General features: G+C 38.4%; 1 protein-coding gene across 1 annotated transcript in view; it reads left to right on the top strand.

The window, feature by feature from the left end:
• Window positions 1–6,028: 6,028 nt before the first annotated feature.
• The window catches only part of LOC110329991 (olfactory receptor 5K3-like), a 12,593-nt gene continuing 4,910 nt past the window's right edge, over window positions 6,029–13,711 (top strand). Inside the window, exons 1-2 of the mRNA XM_021209932.1 lie at window positions 6,029–6,050; window positions 10,961–11,638. Of these exons, the coding sequence (XP_021065591.1) occupies window positions 6,029–6,050; window positions 10,961–11,638 (700 nt within the window). The remainder of the gene's footprint in view (window positions 6,051–10,960; window positions 11,639–13,711) is intronic.

Raw genomic sequence — 13,711 nt, 5'->3', positions numbered from 1 at the left:
CAATGGAAAGCACACATATATATGGAAGCTGAACAACGCTCTACTCAGTGATAACTTGGTCAAGGAAGAAATAAGAAATAAAGAAAAGATTTCTTAGAATTTAATGAAAATAAAGACACATCATACCAAAACTTATGGGACACGATACAAGCAGTGATAAGTGCCTCCAAACAGAAACTGGAAAGAGTTAACACTAGCAGCTTGACAGTACACCTAAAAGCTCTAGAACAAAAAGAAGCAAATACACCCAAAAGGAGTAGATGGCAGGAAATAATCAAACTCAGGGCTGAAATCAACCAAAGAGAAACAAAAAGAACTAACAAATAATCAACAAAATCAGAAGTTGGTTCTTTGAGAAAATCAACAAGATAGACAAACCCTTAGCCAGACTAACCAGAGGACACAGAGACAGTATCCAAATTAACAAAATCAGAAAGGAAAAGGGAGATATAACAAGAGAAACTGAGGAAATTTAAAAAATCATCAGATACTACTACAAAAGCCTATACTCAACAAAACTGGAAAATCTGAATGAAATGGTTATTTTTCTAGACAGATACCAGGTACCAAAGTTAAATCAGGATCAGATAAACCATCAAAACAGTCCCATTACTCCTTAAGAAATAAAAGCAGTCATTAATAGTCTCCCAACCAAAAAAAAGCCCAGGACCAGATGGGTTTAGTGCAGAATTCTATCAGATCTTCAAAGAAGACTTAATATCAATACTCTTCAAACTATTCTACAAAATAGAAACAGAAGGAACACTACCCAATTTGTTCTATGAAGCCACAATTACTCTGATACCAAAACCTCACAAAGACCCAACAAAGAAAGAGAACTTCAGACCAATTTCCCTATGACTTTCGATGCAAAAGTACTCAATAATATTCTCACAAACTGAATTAACAAGAACACATTAAAACTATCATTCAGCATGATCAAGTAGCCTTCATCCCAGCGATGCAAGAATGGTTCAATATACAGAAATCCATCAATGTAATCCACTATATAAACAAACTCAAAGAAAAAAAACCCAACACGATCATTTCACTAGATGCTGAAAAAGCATTTGACAAAATTCAACATCGCTTAATGTTAAAAGTCTTGGAAAGAACAGGAGTTCAAGGCCCACACCTAAACATAGTAAAAGCAATACACAGCAAGTCAGTAGCCAACATCAAATTAAATGGGGAGAAACTTGAAGCAATCCCACTAAAATCAAGGACTAGTCAAGGCTGCCCACTCTCTCCCTATCTATTCAATATAGTACTTGAAGTTCTAGCTAGATCAATTAGACAACAAAAGGAGGTCAAAGGGATACAAATGGGAAAGAAGAAGTCAAACTATCACTATTTGCAGATGATATGATAGTATACTTAAGTGACCCCAAAAATTCCACCAGAGAACTCCTAAAGGAGATAAAAAAAAGTTCAGCAAAATGCCTGGATATAAAATTAACACTAACAAAGCAATAGCATTCTAATAATCAAAGGATAAACAGGCTGAGAAAGAAATTAGGAAAGTGACACCCTCACCATAGACATAAATAATATTACATACCTTGGTGTGACTCCAACCAAGCAAGCAAAATATCTGTATGACAAGAACTTCAAGTCTCTGAAGAAAGAAATCGAAGAATACCTCAGAATATGGAAAGATCTCCCATGCTCATGGGTTGGCAGAATTAATATAGTAAAAATGGCCATCTTGCCGACAGCAATCTACAGATTCAGTGCAATTCCCATCTAAATTCCAAATCAATTCTTCATAGAGTCTTAAAGGGCAATTCTCAAAATCATTTGGAATAACAAAAAATAAAAAGAAAAGAAAAAAAACAGGACAGTGAAAGCTATTCTCAATAAAAGAACTTCTGGGGGAATCACCATCCCTGACATTAAGTTGTATTACAGAGCAATAGTGATAAAAATTTTATGGTACTGGTACAAAGACAGGCAGAAAGATCAATGGAATATAATTGAAGACCTAGAAATGAACCCAAACACCTATGGTCACTTGATCTTTGACAAAGGAGCTAAAACCACCCAGTGGAAAAAAAGACAGCATTTTAAACAAATTGTACTTGTTCAAAGGGTGGTCAGCATGTAGAAAAATACAAATCAACCCTTTCTTATCTCCTGTACAAAGCTCAAGTCCAAGTGGATCAAGGACCTCCACATAAAACCAGACACAGAAGAGAAAGTTACAGAGGAGAAAGTGAGGAAGAGCCTAGAACACATGGGCACAGGGAAAACTTTCCTGAACAGAGCACCAATGGCTTATGCTCCAAGATCAAGAATCAACCAATGGGACCTTATAAAATTGCAAAGATTCTTTAAGACTCTGTCAATAGGACAAAAGGGCAACCAACAAATTGGGAAAAGATCTTTACCAATCGTACATCCAATAGAGGGCTAATATCCAATATATATACAAAGAAGTTAGACTCCAGAGAATCAAATAACCCTATTAAAATATGGGGTACAGAGCTAAACAAAGATTTTTCAACTGAGGAATATCGAATGACTGAGAAGCACCTATAGAAATGTTCAGCATCCTTAGTCATCAGAGAAATGCAAACCAAAACAACCCTAAGATTCCACCCACACCAGTCAGAATGGCTAAGTTCAAAAGCTCAGATGATAGCAGATGCCTGCAAGGATGTGGAGAAAGGAACACTCCTCCATTGTTGCTGGGATTGCAAGCTGGTACAACCACTCTGGAAATCAATCTGGCAGTTCCTTACAAAATAGGACATAGTATTACTTGAGAACCCAGCTATACCTCTCCTGGGCATATACCCAGAAGATGCTCCAACTTGTAATAAGGANACATGCTCCACTATATTCATAGCAGCCTTATTTATAATAGCCAGAAGCTGGAAAGAACCCAGATGTCCTTCAACAGAGGATTGGATACAGAACATGTGGTGCATTTATACAATGGAGTACTACTATTAAAAACAATTAATTCATGAAATTCTTAGGGAAATGGATGGAACTAGAAATTATCAATCATCCTGAGTCAGGTAACCCAGTCACAGAGAACACACATGTATGCACTCACTGATAAATGAATATTAGCCCAAAGGCTCAGAATACTCAAGGTATAATTTACAGATCACATGAAGCTTAAGAAGAAGGAGTATCAAAGTGTGGGTGCTTTGGTCCTTCTTAGAAAGGGGAACATCCTCATAGAATTAGGGGAAGGGGGTGGGGGATTTCCTGCAGGGGGGAAACCAGGAAAGGGGATAACATTTAAAATGTAAATAAAGAAAATAACAATTAAAAAAAAACTAAAGAAAAAAATAGGCAGTGTTCTCTTCATATAAATTTAATCAGCACTGTTTTGTTTTATTTTCTTAAAATTTTTATTTGTTAATTTGTATTTAAAATATAATTTCTAATTAAAATACAGTTACACCACTTTTCTCTTCCTTTTCTTCTCTCCAATACTAGTTTCTTCTTTCAACCCCCTCCCATTTTCTACTCTCAAACGGATAGCTTCTTTTTCTATGTTATTGTTACAAATGTTTAAGTACAACCTGCTGAGGACAGTTTTGTTGCTTGTGTCTATATGTCTTCAAGGCTAACCACTTTGTATAGATAGGTAATCAGATGTCTCATTCCTTAGGTTAAATCTCCGTACCTCAGTCGTCATTAGCGGTCTATGGTTCGTTGTTTAGGGGCTGGATCTTGTGAGATTCTTTTTGCATTATTATGTCTAGTGATATTGTCATTATTCAGGTCCTGTTTATGCTGCCATTGCTAGGACAGCAAGTTTCACAGCAGACTTTCTGGCTTTTATAACCTTGACACAACCCTTCCCTTAATATCATTTGCCAAAGACTAGCCTCTTCTAGGTTCAGGTTCCTGGGAGAAGGGGTGTCTGGGGCAAAAACCAATGACTGGAAGTCAAATCACGGGTCAAAGGTGACGGCCTGTGTTCTGCTTGAGCTGGCTCCCTAAGCAGCTCTCTATAGACAGCTCTTAGCTCTGTAGCCTGCTCAAGACTGCTTTTCAGATTGTTCTCTCTGTGTGTACTGTTCTGCTCTCAACAGCTTTTTCTTGCTATTTAAAAACAAGCCTCTCTGGTTAAGACAGATAAATGCCTGCCCGAGACCGCTCTCTCTGCTAGTAAAATTCTAAAAGCTCTCCGGACAGCTCCATGAGTTTTCTGACCAAAGTCAGAAATGCTGCTATATAAAAAAAATTCTTGGATCTTCCAACCAAGTCATAAATTTTGTTAAAAAAAAATTCTAAAAGTAATTCTTGAGTTTTCTGGGTCAAAATCAGAACGCCATAAGAAGAAAAAAAAATCTAAAAGGGCTGTGTTTGCTCTTCAGACAGCCTTCTCTGGATAGCTGCTAGAGAACATTCTAAAAGAGCAGTGTCAGCTCTCTAAGCAATTCTTAGAATTTCTGATCAAAAAAATTCCAAAAGAGCTATGAAAAATTCTTAAAGACCTGTGTTTGCTTTCCATGGATTTTCCAACTAAAATCAGAAATCCTATTAGAAAAAAGTTCTTGAAGATCTCTGTTCACTCTCCAGAGGTCTCCAGACAGCTGAGCTTTCGCTAGAAGAAAAAAAAATCAAAAAAGTGAAAGATATCAAAATATCTCATCACTTTCTGCTAGTGAAGAGGTCAGCTGAGAGCTGTTGGAAACTTCCATCACACCTCTCCCCTCCTAGAAGTGACAGGACAGAGAGTATGTAGACACCCCTCCCTTCCTGAAAGACCACTGGGGGGACCGACCATGTGCTACCCCTCTTGTTACCTCATTCCCTAAGGACAAATCAGTTTAAAAGTCACACTGCTCTGACAATCCCATTGTACCTGATGGCTGCTGCTCTGTACAAAACTGGCCGAAAGGGCCGCCAGGAGGTTGCTGCCTCTCCTTCATGTGCAAGATGACCCCAACATATTGGAACAATAAATTCTTCTTGCTTTTGCATTGATCCCCCACTAGCCAAAGCTCATCAGTCTTACACTAGCTCATCTCACACAGGTCAAAAATCAGTTTTTATTTATACATCAATTCAATTATTTATTCCAGGTTTCCTTTTGACCATCCCAGGAATCAGCATTCCTTGACCCTAGTCATTTGACTCTTTAAAAAGGATAGCAAGTACATCCTTTTTTTCTTTTTTCTTTTTTTAACATCGCAAAAAGAATTCAGAGATCTACCCCCCTTTGTAAATTTAGCTGGGTGGGACCTTCTCTTGAAATGACCATCCCAACCACACCTGGACCTAAATTAGCTTTGTCTTAGGATGACCCTGACCTCAGGAATCTGCCTGCATTTGTATCTACCTGTCTTTGTACCTTTCTGATAAGCTGGCTCATAGTGTAGCTGCCTCTGTTCTTTTAGATTTGTGAAGGTCCTCATATAATTCATATTGCATTCTTATATTTTGTATAGTTGAGAAATTATATATTTTCAAACTCACGGTTTTACACTTTTTTTTCCTCATCCTTAAGGGCCGTCCTGAAGGTCCCAGCACTTACCATTTTGCTGAGACATTAACCATACCTTCATCTTCTGGACTCTGATTATCATGGAGTCATTAAAATTAACAGGGAAGACATTCCTCAAAAGGGGGAATGAGTAAATATGTACATTATCTTACACACAACACGTATGCCCAACAACTGTCAATGATTGTTCCTGCTGGCTGTGCTCTATGGGCAGGAAACCATGTTACACCATCCATTGCAAGAGCCATGCTGGGACCCCCAAGTCATAGATGCTATATCTGGGCTACAGATGTAATCGCTTGGGCTGGGTTCCCGTGATCCATTTGATCTCTGCATTGTGATCAGTTGTGATTGTCTGTGATGGTCTTCATTTGCTCTATTGAGAAGCTTCTTTAAAGGCATAATAGCAGCACTTATCTGTGGGTAAAAGAATAAGGTTTAGAATATACTAAAGGAATTCTGCTGACCTAGCCAAGTGAGCCTAGTAGATACTCGTCTAAGAATTATGACCTCTTTAGCCCCAGGACATTCACTGGGTTTCTAGTAACAGGCATGATTTCTCTCCTGTTGATAGGCCTTCAGTTCACTTAGACAGCTGTTGGTAACCACCAGCCTGTGAGTACCACTATTGTACCTTCATGAATGTCTTGCCATGCTCATCATTTTTGGATCATAGGTGTCAAGGCTGGGAAGAACTGATTATTAATTGTTTCCCTCCCTTAGCAGCTTTCTGATACTATGGAGGCTAGACCACAAGAAGGTGTTCAGTTTAGCTCCAGGTCAAATAATCGCAGACCTGTGACCTTCAACCTCTGAGAACCATCCAAGGTAACAGTAATACCCTATAGTTATTTATACTACCCTGGCCAACCATGCAAAGGGGTTCTCTTCTTATGACTGTTATTGGGATGTTTGTTAGTTTATGGTTCTTCTGGGATGTGTTGTCAGTCCAAGTATCATAGCTTCATGCATGCATGCATGCATGTATGTATGTATGTATGTATATATGTATGTATTATGTATGATGTACATTTATGAATTATATATAACTTTTAAGTAAATATAAAATAATATAATTCCTTGCCTCTTTATGAAACAGCCTCCATGTTTGTCCCTCCTTCCTCATTTTTCTGTAATGACCTCCCTCCCCAATTCTAAGTCAGACTCTCCTTATCCTTTTTTCCATTTTTCTCTTCATATCACATGTATTCTGCTATTTCCCTCTCAACACCCACCCCCATGGCCCATATTCTCTGGTAACTCCACACTGTTTAATAATATCTGAAGTTTAAGAGATAGGAACTGCAGATGAAAGAAAACATACAGTATTTGTCTTCCTGGATCTAGGTGACCTCACTCAATATAATTGTTTTTAGAGCCATCCATTTACTTGCAAATTTCATGATTTCATTTTTCTTCATAGCTGAATCATATTCTACTATATATATTAATTGTATTATATATATAATTCATATTGAATTAAGATCAACAATTCACAAATGTAACCTCATAAAACTAAAAGTGATTCTGTAAAGCTACAGAGAGGAAGAGAATTGTTGTAGCTACATATCTGATAGAAGATTAACATCTAGAATTTATAACAAATTTAAAAACAAACAAAACAGTCAAGGAAACAAATGATCCTATTAATAATAGGCTAGGGATCTAATTATAGGTCTCAATAGAAGGAATAAAAATGGTTAAGAAATACCTTTAGAAAGGTTAAACATCATCAGCAATCAGGGAAATTCAGATTAAAGCAACTCTGAAATATTTCATCCTACCCCAGTCAGAATGGTCATTACAACAGAACACATGACAGTAAATGCTGGAGAGGTTATAGGCAAAGGGAAGTTTCCTTCTCTGTTTGTGAGAGGGCAGACTACATAGCCACTGTGGAAATCAGTGTGTAGAGTCCTCAATAATTAAAATAAACGTAACATATGACCCAGCTACAGCACTCCGTGGCATATGCTCAGAGGACTTTTCATCCTGCTCCACAGACACTTTGATCATGTTTGCTTCCTTTGTTAAGAAGTGCTAGGAAGTGGAAACAAACTAAACTTCCTTCCCCAACAATCTTATAAACTTGTACCATTACTTCCTCATCAAATCCAGAGTGTTGTGTGTATTCGAATAGTTCCTCTATCTCTGAGCTGCGCCAATCCTTTTTGACTCTTTCTTTTTGTGGGCTTTGCGGTATCCCACCCTGATATTGAACTGATCCTAAAGCCCAGGCAAGCCTTGAACTTTCAGTCTTACCTCAGCCTCTTGAGTAGCTGAGATCACAGGCCTGTTTAGATAACTTTTTCACTAAGAAATGTGTCTAAGGGAGCTAAGGCTTTGAGCAGTAGATTTCAACCCAGGAGGCTTAGAGCCTGAGCCTAGGCTTGCAGTATCTTGGTGATTCTGCTGCTGCATCACTTAGGAGGCTTATGGTGGAACAGAGAGCGTGACCTTGTGACTGAATAGCTCAAGGAGGTGAGAAGGAGAATTGAAGACAGAACACAAACAGCTCAGCTTTCTCATCTCAAGGAAAGTGCTTATGTGCAGATGTGTATGAGTTTATATATGCATGCATGTATGTTCATGTGTATTTGTGCATGTGTAAATGTGTGCTTGTGTGTACATACATGTGCCTGTGTGTATGCATGTATATGGATATGCATATATATGCATTACCAGATGCATATGTGGGTGTGCAGGTGTTTGCAGGTTGTACATGTTTGGATGTTTTTGTACGTAAATGTATATGTGCATATATATGTGACTATGTGTATGCAAGGTGTACATGCATGGACGTATGCATATATGTGGAGTGTATGCATATGTAGGTGCATGTGAACATGTGTTAGCATGTAGATAAGTATTCCTGTGGATATGAGTGGATGGTATGGGCATGTATGTTTCCTATTACTATGATAAACATCACAGAGAACTTACTGCATGTTTTTCTTCACACCATAAAATTCTGATTCAGGAAGACTCATGAGAAATAGACTGGTGTCACCAAATATTTAAAGTATTTCCATATGGGAGATGATTTTGACATATTTTCTGGAGATGACAGAATCAACTTTGGGAGAAATAGTGTCTCAGTGACGGATTTGTTTTGTTTTTTCTTTTTCTTTTTTTTTATTGGATATTTTCTTTATTTACATTTCAAATGTTATCCACTTTCCAGGTCTCCCCCCCCCCCAGAAACCCTCTATCCCATTTCCCCTCTTCCTGCCTCTATGAGCGTGCTCCCCCACCCACCTACCCACTCCCCTCCTCCTGCCCTGGCATTCCCCTACACTGGGGCATCAAACCTCCACAGGACCAAGGGCTACTCTTTCCACTGATGGCCAACAAGGCCAACCTCTACCACATACGTGGCCTGAGCCATGAGCCCCTCCATGTGTACTCTTTGGTTGGTGGTCCAGTCCCTGGAAGTTCTGGGGGGTCTGGCCAGTTGACACTGTCACTCCCCGCACGGGGCTGCAACCTGCCTCAGCTCCTTCAGTCCCTTATACAACTCCTCTACCTGGGACCCTGTACTCAGTCCAATGGTTAGCTGTGAGCATCCACATCTGAATTTGTCAGGCTCTGGCAGAGCCTCTCAGGAAACAGCCATATCAGGCTCCCGACAGCAAGCACTTCCCAGCATCTTCAGTAGCATCCAGTCTGACTACTGTATATTGGATGGACCCCCCAGGTGGGGCGGTCTCTGCATGGCTTTCCTTCAGTCTCTCCTCCACACGTTGTCTCCATATTTCCTCCTGTGAGTATTTTGTTCCTCCTTCTAAGAAGCACTGAAGCATCCACACTTTTGTCTTCCTTTTTCTTTAGCTTCATATGGTCTGTGAATTGTATCTTTGGTATTCTGAGCTTTTGGGTCAATATTCACTTATCAGTGAGTGCATATCATGTGTGTCCTTTTGTGGCTTGGTTATCTGACTAAGGATGATATTTTCTAGTTCTATCCATTTCTGTAAGAATTTCATGAATTCATTGATTTTAATAGTTGAGTAGTACTCCGTTGTGTAAATGTGCCATATTTTCTGTATCCATTCCACTATTGACAGATATCTGGGTTGTTTCCACATTCTAGCCATTATAAATATGGTTATTGTGAACATAGGAGAGCATGTGTCCTTATTACATGTTGGAGTGTCTTCTGGGTATATACCCAGGAGTGATATAGTTGGGTCCAATTTTCTGAAGAACTGCCAGACTGATTTCCAGAGTGGTTGTACCAGCTTGCAACCCCAACAGCAAAGAGGAGTGTTTCTCTTTCTCCACACCCTCATAGGCATTTGCTGTCACCTGAGTTTTTGAACTGAGCCATTCTGACTGATGTGAGGTGGAATCTCAGTGTCGTTTTGATTTGCATTTCCCGGATGACTAAGGATGCTGAACATTTCTTTAGATGTTTCTTGGCCATTCACAGTTCCTCACTTGAGAATTCTCTGTTTAGTTCTGTCCCCTATTTTTAAAAGGGTTATTTGGTTCTGTGAAATGTAGCTTCTTTAGTTCTTTTTATATATTGGATATTAGCCCTCTATTGGCTGTAGGATTGGTAAAGATCTTTTCCCAATCTTTTGGTTGTCATTTTGCCCTATTGACAGTGTACTTTGTCTTACAGAAGCTTTGCAATTTTATGAGGTCACATTGGACGATTCTTGATGTTAGAACATAAAGACTTTTTAGAATTTAATGAAACTAAAGGCACAACATACACAAACTATGGGACACAATGAAAGCAAAGCTAAGAGAAGAAACTCATAGCTCTGAGTGCCTCCAAAAAGAAACTGGAGAGAGCCTATACTAGCAGCTTAACAATACACCTGAAATCTCTAGAACAAAAAGAAGCAAATACACCCAAAAGGAGTAGATGGCAGGAAAAAATCAAACTCAGGACTGAAATCAACCAAAGAGAAACAAAAAGAACTAAAAAACAACAAAATCAGAAGTTGGTTCTTTGAGAAAATCAACAAGATAGAAAAATCCTTAGCCAGACTTACCAGAGGATATAAAGACAGTATCCAAATTAACAAAATCAGAAATAAAAAGGGAGATAAAACATCAGAAAATGAGGAAATTCAAAAATTCATCATATCCTACTACAAAAGCCTATGCTCAACTAAACTGGAAAATCTGGATGAAACGGTTAATTTTCTAGACAGATACCGGGTACCAAAGTTAAATCAGGATCAAATAAACCACAAAACAGTCCCATAACCCCTATAGAAATAGAAGCAGTCAATAAAAGTCTCCCAACCAAAAAGCCCAGGACCAGATGGGTTTAGTGCAGAATTCTATCAGACCTTCAAAGAAGACTTAATACCAATACGCTTCAAATTATTCCACAAAATAGAAACAGAAGGAACACTACCCAATTTGTTCTACGAAGCCACAATTACTCTGATACCAAAACCACACAAAGACCCAACAAAGAAAGAGAAATTCAGACCAATTTCCCTATGAACATCAATGCAATAGAACCTCACCTCCATACACCCATGTATATCTTTCTGGGCAACCTGGCTCTGATGGACTCCTGCTGCTCCTGTGCCATCACTCCCAAGATGCTAGAGAACTTCTTTTCTGTGGACAGAAGGATTTCTCTCTATGAATGCATGACACAGTTCTATTTTCTCTGTCTTGCTGAAACTACAGGCTGCTTTCTTCTGGCAGCAATGGCCTATGACTGCTATGTGGCCATATGCAACCCACTGCAGTACCACAGCATGATGTCCAAGAAGCTCTGCCTTCAGATGACCACAGGAGCCTACATAGCAGGAAACCTACATTCCATGATTCACATAGGGTTCTTGTTCAGGTTAACTTTCTGCAGGTCTCACGTAATCAAGCACTTCTTTTGTGATGTCCTTCCACTATACAGACTCTCATGTGTTGACCCTTATATCAATGAACTGATGATACTCATCTTTTCTGGTTCAGTTCAAACTTTTACCATTACTGTAGTCCTCATTTCTTATTTCTGCATCCTTTTTACTATATTTAAAATAAAGTCCAGAGAGGGAGGAAGCAAAGCCTTATCTACTTGTGAATCCCACTTTCTGTCTGTATCAATAATCTATGGGTCTCTCCTCTACATGTGTGTTCGACCAAGTTCACTTAATGAAGGGTATAAAGATATATCTGTTGCTTTTTTTTTTTTTTAAAAGTATCAATGCAAAAGTACTCAATAATATTCTCACAAACTGAATCCAAGAACACATCAAAACTATCATTCAGCATGATCAAGTAGGCTTTATCCCAGGGATGCAGGAATGGTTCAATATACAGAAATCCATCAATGTAATCCACTATATAAACAAACTCAAAGAAAAAAAACCCAACATGATTATTCCACTAGATGTTGAAAAAGCATTTGACAAAATTCAACATCCCTTAATGTTACACGTCTTGGAAAGATCAGGAATTCAAGGCCCACACCTAAACATAGTAAAAGCAATATACAGCAAGTCAGTAGCCAACATCAAACTAAATGGAGAGAAACTTGAAGCAATCCCACTAAAATCAAGGACTAGACAAGACTCTCTCCCTATCTATTCAATATAGTACTTGAAGTTCTAGCTAGAGCAATTAGACAACAAAAGGAAGTCAAAAGGATAAAAGTGGGAAAGAAGAAGTCAATCTATCACTATTTGCTGATGATATGATAGTATACTTAAGTGACCCCAAAAATTCCACCAGAGAACTCCTAAAGGTGATAAACAACTTCAGCAAAACACCTGGATATAAAATTAACACAAACAAATCAGTAGCCTTCCTATAATCAAAGGATAAAATGGCTGAGAAAGAAATTAGGGAAACGACATCATTTACAATAGTCACAAACAATATAAAATATCTTGGTGTGACTCTAACCTAACAAAGAAAAAAATCTGTATGACAAGAACTTCAAGTCTCTGAAGAAAGAAATTGAAAAATACCTCAGAATATGGAAAGATCTCCCATGCTCATGGGTTGGCAGAATTAATATAGTAAAATTGGCCATCTTGCCGACAGCAATCTTCAGATTCAATGCAATCCCCATCAAAATTTCAAATTAATTCTTCTTCATAGTGTTAGAAAAAGCAATTCTCAAATTCATCTGGAATAACAATAACAACAACAAAAACCCAAGATATCAAAATCTATTCTCAACAATAAAAAAAAAACTCCTGGGGGAATCAGCGTCCCTGATATCATGTTGTACTACAGAGCAATAGTGATAAAACCTGCATGCTACTGGCACAGTGGAACATAACTGATGACCCAGAAATGAACTCACACACTTATGGTTACTTGATCTTTGACAAAGGAGCTAAAAACATCCAGTGAAAAAAACCTAACATTTTCAACAAATGGTACTGGTTCAACTGGCAGTTAGCATGTAGAAGAATGCAAATTGATCCATTCTTATCTGTACAAAATTCAAGTCCAAGTGGCTCAAGGACTTCCACATAAAACCAGATACATTGAATCTAATAGAAGAGAAAGTGGGGGAAGGGTGGAATTTTCCTGAGCAGAACATCAATGGCTTATGCCTCTCTGATTTTTTTTTTCTTGATGGAAACTTTAAAAGTGTACTTGATTGAGATTGTTTTCTAGACAATTCTTTGGGACACAGTCTATAGCACCCATCTATAAGTCTGTCATTCCATTTTCCTGCCCTGGATTCGAAATTAATATTTTTTGTTGTTTTTTGTTTTTGTTTTTCGAGACATTAATATTTTGAAAGTTAATTCCTCTTACCTGAGAAGCTGATTATATGTGGTAGGAGACAGGTGACCAAGTCTGGAATTAGATCTCAGCCAAGACACATGACGAAGGCTAGGAGAAAGAGAGGTGGTTTTTGTTGTTGTTGTTGTTAACTGGAAATCTGATAAATAACCAAAAAGTGAAAAAATACCCACATACCTTTTCACTGAACTCCATTTTGTTTTAATCGAAAATGCCAGGAGGCCAGTGCACTGTGTGAAGGTACTAGTCACTAGTCATTAGTCACGTGATCATGGTCCACGCTTGATCCCTGAGACCCACAGGGTGGAAGGAGTGAACTGACTCCTACAAGTTGTCCTCTGACCTCCACACATTAGAGTATCATACACAATCCCCACTTCACACATATAAATAAAAATAATAGTTCTTAAACTACCAGGACCTTCTGTGCCCTCAAGATAGAAAGTAAAGGAAGGAGCAACACTGGAGACACGAGTTTCTGGAGAGGTAGGCAGGATT

The sequence above is a fragment of the Mus pahari genome, chromosome 12 (genome assembly GCF_900095145.1).
Source record: "Mus pahari chromosome 12, PAHARI_EIJ_v1.1, whole genome shotgun sequence".
Taxonomy (NCBI): Eukaryota; Metazoa; Chordata; class Mammalia; order Rodentia; family Muridae; genus Mus; species Mus pahari.
The sequence above is the reverse complement of the archived record's forward strand: the minus strand, read 5'-3'. Positions and strand labels throughout refer to the sequence as shown.